Source organism: Anarhichas minor, unplaced genomic scaffold (genome assembly GCF_050575085.1).
Source record: "Anarhichas minor isolate MPS153535 unplaced genomic scaffold, ASM5057508v1 ptg000010l, whole genome shotgun sequence".
Lineage (NCBI taxonomy): Eukaryota > Metazoa > Chordata > Actinopteri > Perciformes > Anarhichadidae > Anarhichas > Anarhichas minor.
In genome coordinates this window covers 8,167,088-8,178,354 of record NW_027466456.1, presented here as the reverse complement: position 1 = coordinate 8,178,354, position 11,267 = coordinate 8,167,088, and the positions used below count along the sequence as shown (strand labels likewise).

Below are 11,267 nucleotides of genomic sequence, written 5' to 3'. Positions count from 1 at the left end.
TTGTATGATTGCAAAGTCAATTAAAGCAAGGAATCTGTAAAATCCATTTACTTGGAGAGCTGGTGTCATCTCAGAGCTGGGTTTTGCTTACAACGGTCCAAAGTCTGCTGCAAGACTGTTGTTGCTGTCAGTCCAAATCACAGCGAAGGGATAAAAAAGGCTAATCTGTAACTCTGTCTCTTACCTTATCCGTTCCAAAGCACAGTTCACTTGGAGGCGACTAGCTCATAGTTAAAACATTGAGGTCTGTCTTCTCTCTGCTGCTGAGCTTTGGTGCATCCGGGTGCAGTCTGACAGGAAACAAATGGCCCAGCTTTGGTCTCTATTTACTATTTATCGCACCAGCATTTCTCAGCGGTATCAGAAGAGGGATTTGGTGCTTGTGTGTAATTGTGTTAGAGTCCTCCCACATGCTGTCCCCAGTGCATCTTCTGTCTCCTCTCCTAATCTATGCTGTTTGTCTCCAGATAAGTGATATCCTCCTCAGATTAGGATCCGGTGTCCCTGCCCTGTCCACCTGGAGGGAAAGGGATCCCCAGTGCATCCCTGTGAGGTGCAAGATGTATTTTTAGCTTCCTAATCCTTTTATAGCTCAAGCAGAAAACACCACCCGCTTCCATTAATTGTCAGAGGTAATCATGATACAATATGCCAGACAGGAAGTACTTGTTTTTGCAGGTTTGACAATATTCAGGAATTTGATGGAGATGATCTGTTCTGGTCCTAAAGAGGCTGTGATTTGTGGAAGAAAGGCATGTTGTGTGTTTTATGGCCCTTCAGAGCCAGGCCATCTCATATCAAGCATACATCCTGCATGGATTGAGATTTGCAGATCTAAATTACAGTTCACAGCCTTTTGAAATGACGGCTTCTTCGGAAGCCTTTTAAATGATCTCCCAAAAAGCCACATGTTGTTGATTAACGAATGGTGAAATTTAATAAACTGTTCCTGCTTAGTCTGTAGAGACATGCTGGCATGAGAACTGAGCTGTTCTAATCTTTGGTTCAGCGGATGTTTCCTTCAGAGTCTTTCAGCGTCCCCGTGTGTGCGTGGCTCGATATTTATTTCACTACCCTAAAAACAATCACTGTGACTATTCCCCTGAGACACGTCTCAACGCAAGATGATACAACATGACAAGAATAATGTTGGATCCTGTTTATTGTGTCAGGACTTTATAGCACTTTGTTGCTGTAAGAGTAAACTCCCTGCAGAAATGCACAGTGATCGAGAAGAATTGCATTACATAGCAGCTCTGATGCCTTTATCAGAAAGCCACAGTGAGGAAATGATAGCTTTGTTTGTTTAAATCTCTTAAAATGACCTTACATATCGTCTGTTGGCACTTTTATTGTCTGTTCAGTTGGACATTATGTTCGTCGCATTTCAGATTTCAGCCAATTTACTCGAACATGTCACAAGTGGTCTGAGGTCAGTCATACCAGCACACTTCATTCACTGGATTATGTTGATTTGAAAAAGGTTTGCTTGACATAATTACGCCTCCCAAACGGGATTTGTCAACAAGAAACTCTTGCCAAAGCAATTTTGAAAAGCCAAAGAGAGCATCTCAGAATGACATTGAAATATGGTAAATAATGTAATCTCAGAAGAATACTACAAATGTTTAAATTGCCTTACACGTGTAAGGCGTTTGTTCAGCTTTTAATGAGCTTATCCAAAGTACTGTATATTAGCTTCTATTGACCTTGAATTGCTCAACATCCTGTTGAGTCCCATAGTCCAAGATATACGACAGCTTTGGTTAACTTCCCTAACCATTGCAACAGACTCCCAATAGAGGGAATACAGCAACGGAAAAATAATTTTAGAGGAGCAGGGACAGAGAAGGCTGCGTCAGTAAGGTGCTGAAAAATATAAGAGAAATTGACAAACCAGAATGTGAGGAGAACAAAGTTCGTAATGAAATCCAGTTTTAGTCAGTGCTTTTTAAATTACACTGAGCGGAGGACAAGACAGTAGAGTCTGGGATAAATGTTGGGTCGTCATTAAAAGACTGCGCACTCTTAATTTGAATCCTCTTTATATTTTCCCTCTTTCCCCTCATCTCCAATAATAGCAAAATATGCTGTGCTTCAATATTATTTATTGTTCAATACTGCAGTGCATAATAATCTCTGTTGTCATTCCACATGTTCTCATTGTCAGCAATCACTCAAGTGCCAAATAAAATGTAATGAAGACAACGAAGGAGCATGACAGATCTTTCAGACCAGTTTGAGAATATAATATCAGCATAATAGTGGAAAAGGAATTCATATACAAGGAGAAAAGAACTTCCTCTCCATCAGATATGACTTTTATAACCAAAATATGATTTTGAAAGTATTATATACATACCCTTTCAATAAATAGGTGTATTTAATATTAAATTGATATTTCATACAGGTACATTGAAATAAAAAGCACATCCGTTTAATAGCCAACAATGTCCATCAGCATTTTCAATAATGACAACAAGAACAACAAAAATAGAAACGCTATAAACAACAATGTTTATATGACTGCTGTGGATTTGAAGGCACTTCCTTGGCAACACATTGATCCCTCTTCCATTTTTTTGGGACCTGAAATGAAATAAGAAAAAAGTTAAACATCTTGATTTTCAGCACACTTTGAAGCTGTATTTTAGAGAAAATAAACCTGTCTAGTATTGGCAAAGACACATCTTGACATCTCGGCCTTTCTGAGAAAGTTGTGTTGTCAGCTTTTAAAGAATTATTACTGGTCTGCCATTACTCAACGTTTTGTCTAAGCTCATTCAGAAATGATCAGGATGACTAAATAATGAATCCCGCTTTCAAAAGCCCCTCGATTGTGATATATGTTTGTCAGATTTCTCAGAACAGGCAGGATCTTATCTGATTCACTTGAGAAACTGAATACCTGAGAATGTGTCAGCCTCTTTATTTTTTATAATCACCAGAAGCCCTATACCACGAAGAACTCAAATTAACCTAAATGGACACTTGTGCAGATGAACTCTCTTGCAGCAATCACTCACCAGGTAGACCTAATTGCGTTCACCGAGAGCACATGCTTTTACTCATGTTGCATTTAGGACTAGATTGAACCCATCAGACCTGCTGTCATGGAAGATCGCCGTTAACAAAAGGGATGACTATGTCCAAAATCACTGCACTGACGATTGTCTTAGTCCTAGCTTTGTCCTGAGAATGTCTATTTTTAGGTTTAGTGTGTTTAATGTTAGCCAAAGAAGCATGTAGCAGTGTTTTTGATTGATAAGAAAGCCACCCTCATCTGTTCATAGTTCTACTTTTCTTACTTTACCCTCAGAGTGTGCATTATACTTTTTATAAAATCTTTGGTTTCCACTGATAAGATATGTGTAATGTTTATAAAAATCAGAGAGAGTGTTGTTTAATGCGGCAACGACGAAAAATACTCTTCATGTCAGTTGACCAAAAGATGGCATGACATCGTCAGTGGCACTAAAATACTATAATGTAGTAACTGTAGTGGAAAACTAATGTCCAGTTGAGATAATCAAACTAGCAATTTCTCACAAATGTATACTTCTCTATATAATCCTAATATCTATATCAAATATATAAAGACACTATCAACCATCAAATGTATTGTTTTACCCATGACTATCCACTTTATATCCAAACAGAATACCCATTCATTAATCACAACTGTTTTACAAAGAGCTGGTATTATACGGTTGATAGAAATAGGGCTGAAATAGTTGATTAGTCACTTAGTCAGTCGACAGAAATATAGTCTAACAATTTTAATAATACATTTTGGAGGAAAAACTCTAAACATTCACTGGTTCCAGCTTCTCCAATGAGAAGATTTTCTGGAATTCTCTGTCATTATAAACTGAATATCTTTGGGTTTGAGCTGTTGGTCAGATTAAATTAGACATTTTAAGATTTATTGGGCTCTGGGAAATTGTGATTGAAATGGTTCACCATTTTTATTTTTCAGACAAAAAATAAACAGATTAATCCATAATAAAAAAACGAGTTGCAGCCCTAAATAGTTTGCAGGTTCAGTAAGAAAACATTTGACCACCACAATGTTGTCATATAGGATTTTGGAAACGTGATTTCAGAGAAATAAATGCATGAAATCCATTTCTTTCTGTGATTTGTGTGCAACTTCAGCCAACCATCACTAATGCTGAAGAAATAAAGATAAAATACATAACAAGACGTGTTTCAACACGAACAACTGCAAGACATTCTATATTCTTAAAGCATACAAATGTTGCAGACAGATGCAGTTCAGACATGTTTCTGATGACATGAGCATCAGTCTTTATGTTTCGGATTCTGTGAGCTCCAGTTTTCTTCAGAATTCCTCCACATCTCGCTGAGAGAATTTATATAAATATATACACAAAATAGTCTATTTAATTAACCATTTTACTTTGCCACGGGATGTTGGCAAGAACTCAGAGTGAATTGAACCCCACCCAAGAAGAGGAAAACACTTATACTCACATGCAATATCTACGATTGCATGCAGAGTGGACTCATTGCTAATCGTGTTAGCAATCTTGCACATCTTTTGTAATCTGAAAAAAAGAAAGTGAAAAAAAAAAAAAAACATGAATATGTTATCATACCATCTTGTATTTAAAAGGCCCAAATATATAATTTGCGTTCCAATTTTCTTATAAACAGTTATATAGGTCAGGTATTTTTTTTCTCTCTGATGTTTAAAAATAATACAACTATCCCACAGTAAGTGAGAAATGTTCGTACCAATGAAAAAGACGTATGAGGCAGAATGAGAGATGAGCCATACATTCAACAATACTCTGCGTCATCCCAATCCAACAGAGCTCAGCAACTGTTATCAGATTTTGATTCAAATATTGCTAAATCCTGATATAGTATGGAAGTATGTCAGATCAACCATTTTCAACTAAGCCCAGCAAACATACAACCAATAAGAAGAGCACAAAAAAGTAGAAGCAAAAACTTCCACCTCAATTGAAATAATCCAGCGAGGTGTCTGAAAAGAGAAGCCAATGTGGAAGTGCCTTAAACTTGTATTCTTTCTAATAGCCAGCAGGGGGAAACTCTTCTGGTTGCAAAAAGAAGTCTGATTGCATAGACGTCTGAGAAAATGACTCCTCACTCGATTTATGACCTCAGAAAACACTGTAAACATGAGTTTATGGTCTCAATCGCTAGTTTCAAGTTGTCTTTAATACAGCATGATGTTGATTTAGCAAATTATGGGCCCATTTAGAGTAAAATAGACTATAAAGCAGGGTATGCTTTAGGGCGTGGCTACCTAATGATTGACAGGTCACTGCCATGTTGTTGTCTGGTCTGGGATTTGTCCGTGTTATATTCTTAGAACTTTCATGAAGTGAAAACTCACTTTGAAAGGGTTAAAGTTAATTGTAACATTTTCAGTCAACTATAAAATGTCTTTTTCAATGTTCGGTTGTACTAATTTCCACCCTCTCATGTCACTTCTGGTTGCAAAAAGCCAAGATGGCGACGGCCAAAATGCCAAACTCGAGGCTTCAAAACGGCAGTCAACAAACCAATGGGTGATGTCACAGTGATAACTTCAACTTCTAATATACAATCTATGAATCCAACTCTGGCAACAGTTCTCACTCACAGTAAGAAGCTGGTTGAAAATAAAATAAATGTTCTGGGCCTTTAAAGCACAATACTTGTGATGATGAAGGATGGCACTACAGACATTGAGCACATTATAAAAAGAGCACCATGAGAGGAAAAGGCATACATACATGCTGGTCTTGAGCAATCCCTTGTGTTGTGATAAAGTCTATGAAAGTGTGTTCTGCACTCCGACGAGAACTTGACTGGTCCTGCTTAATAGAAAAGGTCTCATCAGGCAAAATGATCAATATTTCAATTATTCATCAACTTTCTTTTCGGTAAAACTATGAAAACAATACGAGAGGATAACAGCTTAAAAATGGTTAAACAGCATTATTAGAAACAACAAAGGGGCGGGGTGTGTGTGTGAGTAAAATGTCCCACTATTGATACGACAATAGTCTAGAACGTCATAGATGGTATTGCAAACACCAACTCAGTATCTTGTCCCTCCAAACTGTTAAATTCCCAAGCAAAATTGAAATTGCTAAAGTTACTTGTTAATATAGAGCTGGGAATAGACATCACTCTACAAATTAAAAAAATACTGAAATTTTGATTTTATGTGCAGACAACATTTTGAGAATTTGCTGCCGGTGATCACAATGGAAATAAGTAAATTACAACGGTGGTTTGACAAATTATAAAATTTCAACAAAACCATGCTTATACTGTTTGTAAATTGTAGGATAATTATTACCATACACGTTATGATAGACGATGTTAACATAGAAAGGGTATTTGAAAATAAATTCCTGGGCGTGATATTAGACCACAAAATCTGCTGGTAACCTCATAAGATATGCAAAGTACCAGCAAAGTAGGAGCATTGCAGCTTTGGGAAGAACAAGGCACGTTCTGGATCATAAAGCATTACACACTCTGTATTGTTCACTTGTATTACCGTATCTGTAAAAGCCATGAGGATAGTAAACAATGCAGGATATTGCAAACACATCAACACGCTGTATTTAAAGTCACATGCTTTGAAGTTATGGATCTGGTAGAATTTAGGACAAATTATGTACAAAGCAAGAAATATTGTAGTTTATTATAATTGTTTATAATAGCATTACAAACTCATTTATTGACTTTAACTTACTTACAATAGCATTGTTAAACATTAAGCTTTTGTATTGTTTTATAAAGATTAATACATATCTTATTATGCATTTATAAGCAGTTAACTATGCATTCATAAACACTTAAATAGCCGTAACACAAAATAATGTCAATCAGCATCCTATAAGGACATATAAAGGCCTTTCTACCCATCAACTAATGCTTATTACAAGTACCTTCGTATACAGCGAAAGTGAAAGAGAACAGTGCAACACCACAGACATGGTTTAGGAGTCGGGGTTCAGCTGGACTTGGTGAACAGAGGACTTGAGTCTTCAATTATAAATCACTTCTGAGAGTTTCTGCACCAACATTTAAACCTCCAGATTTTCACACCAATAATGAAGTCTCTCACAGGTCCTGAGACAAATAATCAGCTTAACCTTGCACTGCCTTCAACTTAATTCTGTCGGCTTTAGACCATGTGCCGTCTCTCTGCACTGCTGCCCTATAGCTAAGCCAGGCAACTCTCTTCTGACCCACAGGAGTGCCAGTGTTCATGAAGCCTCCAAGACTTAAGCATACTGCATGTTGGCTTTCAGGAATGATTTTCTCAAAGGGGTGAAACTAAGAAATTCTTCCGCCAAAGGTCGCATATAACGTATTGCTCCAAAACATGTTTGGAAAGGAAACTTTGCACTCTTGATGTTTTCTTTGACGGTGACTTTCTTACCTGTGAAATGCTGAATGAATTTGCCTTTCATGTTTACATCTCTAGGAACGATTTCTGGAGAAGAAAAATCACTGTTAGCTTGTCAATCAAAAGTAATTTTACAACAACAGAGATTGACAAAAGTTACACAGTAGTCACGATAAATATGATTGTCATTGTCGAAGTCGTCATCCTCCTGGATAGATTATTGAAATGCAGGGAATTTATTAATGTCACCCTTTTAAGGTCAACATGTGGCTGCACTATTATTATTCATGATTAATGTGCTTGATGATTTGGGGCATTAACATTTTTCTACATTTTATAAAAACATAATGTCTAACTACAGCAATCCAAACGAACATGATGCATCAGAAGAATTGTTTATATGATTTACATTATAATCTCTATGGAGATCTGGATTGTTAGTGGGGCCATTTCATACAGTCTAGATGGGGTAATGGCATCAAGTCCTTTCTAGTCAATGTCCATGCAGGCAACACATGGCAACTCTAACAGGCTAAAGAGATTATTGTATGGGAGTTTAATTCTCATCAGACTAAGTCCATGCAAGTAGTTACCGGGCTAATGTTACATTAGCCCCCAGACACCGGAACACAGAATGCTGTTACTGCAGGAGGATGAAAGATAACAATTAAGCCAATTTGAAAACCAGCAGAGGAAGTCATTTTCAAATCACCCTACCCAGACTAATCAAACACAACTATGTATTTTAATATTCTACAAAGAGTTATGGAAATGTAAGAGCAGACTGTGACCATCAAGCCAAAACCCAAATGTGAAGAGTGAAAATGACAGCCTGGATTACATAAAGCCAGCTAACATGGTTTATACTGCACCAGTGTACTGCATTTCCAAGGCAATAATAAATGCATGTCAACAAGCTGCCAGTCTAAAACTGATTTCTCGTTCCATACATATGAAATTCGAAACTAACAGAGAAAACAGTTGTAAAATAAACACCATGTCTTTCTGCAACATGTGGTCACTCCATGGCTTCTGAGTAACATGCAAAGACTACACACACCCACATCAGTGGGTTTACAGATGTTTCTCCTTCCTCCTCATTGTCTTCAAAACATCTATCCTTGCGTGACCATGGATCTTTTGGTAGTGTCACACGCACCATTTGCCAATATGCTGCTTTTAATAACCTCAAAGATAAATTCCATCCACTCAGTGGTCTGAGAAAGGTACTTTTCCAATTGCATAAGCTGGGGCCGACACTTTGAGCTTTACGACGCCTGTGCAACATCACTACAACATTATATTACTGACAGCGATCAAAAAAGGATCTAATATTGCAGATAAACAATACCATATGTTCACTCTGCTCTTAATAAGACTCCCATTGCACATACTGTACCACTGAGGCACAATCCTACACCAAAATCTCAGGCAGCTTCGTCTGTGATCTCAGATAATTGAAGAGGTATGTATCAAAGATTTAGTTAAACGGCTTAATTCCAGTCTGAACATAATGCTTCATTTAACCAATAACGGCAAAGATGCACCAAACTCATTCTCCCTTGTCCGACACCTCCGACATGGGTCAACAACCATTCATGTGAGGAGAAATGAACAAGGATCTATTTGAAGGTGCATTTGTTAAGGTAATATTTGGAGCTGAAAATCTGTAACCTGGACCGGACTGTTCTTAAACCTCCTCGTATGGACTTATTCCGTAACTACATTCAAAAAGGAGTGAGTGACTTTGATACAATGCAGTAAACTAATGTGACTCAACGACAGCCAGTCCTGTCTCTGCTCTGCCGGATGCGTCTCGTGGAGATGCTTTCGATTGGAGATGCTTTCTGAGACGTCACAGCGCGTTTTGTGTGCGTGCAGGGCGGTCATCATTCATGTTTAAGATTCCAGGATGAATCACACTGAATGAATCATTCACAAGTTTGACACATCGATGCTCCTCCTACATGAGTTCCTGGTACCCATCATGTCTCCGTTCATCGATCAATCGCAGTTTGAATGATGGAGCGATATGTCCAAGACATCTCTTAGAAATAACAACACCATGTATGATAAATATAACATAGCTTCTTATAGAGTCTATGGATATAGCCCCTTTTCCCTACACATATGAAGTATACCTTCATTATTTATTTTAACTACTTTAAATTGAGTTGGACATTCGAGGACAGAGAGATCTGAACGCTGTACCCTTTCTTTTAAGCATATTCTTGCCAAATACCATTTCCATATGTTTTGAATTAATATGCATACCCCAAGTTCCATAAGGCTCATAAATAAGGTGTACAGCACAGACCAGACTAATCCCACAGTCTCCCACAGTAAAATGGGGATTATGCTTTCATCAGGACCTAAAAATAAATCATATCAGCTTACCTATGAGTCTACTGTTATCCAGCCTAGGAACATAGAAAGGCTTTTCACGGGAGGACAACTTCGTGTCTTGGGCGGAGGTGAAGAGTCCACTGCTACAGCGCCTGGAGATGCGTTTGTCCCGTTGCTGGCTGTCTCTGATAACCTGTAAGATTAGATCCAACAGGGTCCTTCTTTCTTTCTGCTTGACGTCCTTGCTGTCCATACACTGGCCCGAGGTGATGAGCAGAAAGAAGATTGTCAACAGAATGTGCCATTTCCTCTCCACCCGCATGACTTCACTGTCTGAGAACATAAGCAAATAAGTTTGTTTTTTATACACATGCTATTGAGTCTGTTTAATTCTAACAAGTAAAAAGATTGCTGTTCACTTTGCTTCATGCTGAACCCCAATTGTTTGACATTCCCAGAATTACTCTAAAAAGAAATCCGTCAGAGGTAACATACATAACCTCTAAAAGTGGAATAAATCACCAGAATGCACTTCACGCAGCAGTCGCATTTCGTCAATACATGGGTAAAACAAATATAAGTCAATCTAACTTTGGACTTACTTTAGGAGTTAAATGTGCGTATGTCTTGGAACGTGGACACAGTTGTCTTCAGCAATTTCTTCCAGGCGTTGTGGTCCGGATAGGGGAGCGAGAGAGTACAGCCGGCAGATTGTGCTCACCACCGTCTTTCTTGAAATAATGCGTCCCTATTTATACGAGGAGCCACCTTCTTGAAGGTAATACAATCGATTTCGTGTGGGTGGTTAAGCAATGTTGACATCTTTGGTGCAATTTCTTCCGGCGGCATCTGCTCACTTTGCCACGCGCCCCTCCTTTACGCACCAACACATCACTAGTTGTAGTTTTACCGGACAATTCGGCTCCAAAAAAAACAACAACTATCCTTTACAAGCAAAGTAACGGTTAAACGTCTAAAAAAAGGGCGTCACTGAAATTTCCATCGAAAAAAATAAAAGCGCGCAGGAAAGTAGTTTCCCAAATGGACCAACTTGTTGGACGTTGGATGCAGAGAAGAGAAGAATCTGTGGGCCTGTAAGCTTCGAGCTGACCTGTCAGCGTGTCGATGTTTTTGCTCAACGATGTCCGAGTCTTGTGACCGCTTAAGCGCTGCAGAGAATGCGTCTCCAGGAGCAGCCATCCGGCCGTTTCCCCATCCTCACTGAACAGAAAACTATAATTGTGATAGAGCTTTTAAAAAGCAAGAGATTTCAGGGTACATTTAAAAATGCATTTGAAGAGAGTTCAAAAAAAGTTAGTGGACTTCTGATTCAGCTGTCTGAATTAAAAGCCCAAATTAAAGACAATCAAACGACTTCAATGTACCAAAAAACAATACATTTTATCATGAAAGCTTGAAGTCTGCAAATTGATTCATATTTATATCTGTGATTTATAGTCGGAATGTATTAGGCTAAAACTCCCTTTATTTCTCCTGAGATGTAGTTTGTCACTGG

The 11,267-nt window shown here is 38.2% G+C and overlaps 1 protein-coding gene across 1 annotated transcript; it reads right to left on the bottom strand.

Annotated features, from left to right (window-relative positions):
• Positions 1-4,246: 4,246 nt before the first annotated feature.
• On the bottom strand, positions 4,247-10,073 carry alkal1 (ALK and LTK ligand 1). The gene is made up of 4 exons (XM_076087277.1): positions 9,803-10,073; positions 7,439-7,492; positions 5,772-5,855; positions 4,247-4,571 (listed from the first exon to the last, which is right to left on the bottom strand). Exons 1-4 carry the CDS (start codon positions 10,071-10,073, stop codon positions 4,507-4,509), a joined length of 474 nt encoding a protein of 157 aa, XP_075943392.1. The 3' UTR covers positions 4,247-4,506.
• Positions 10,074-11,267: the final 1,194 nt, after the last annotated feature.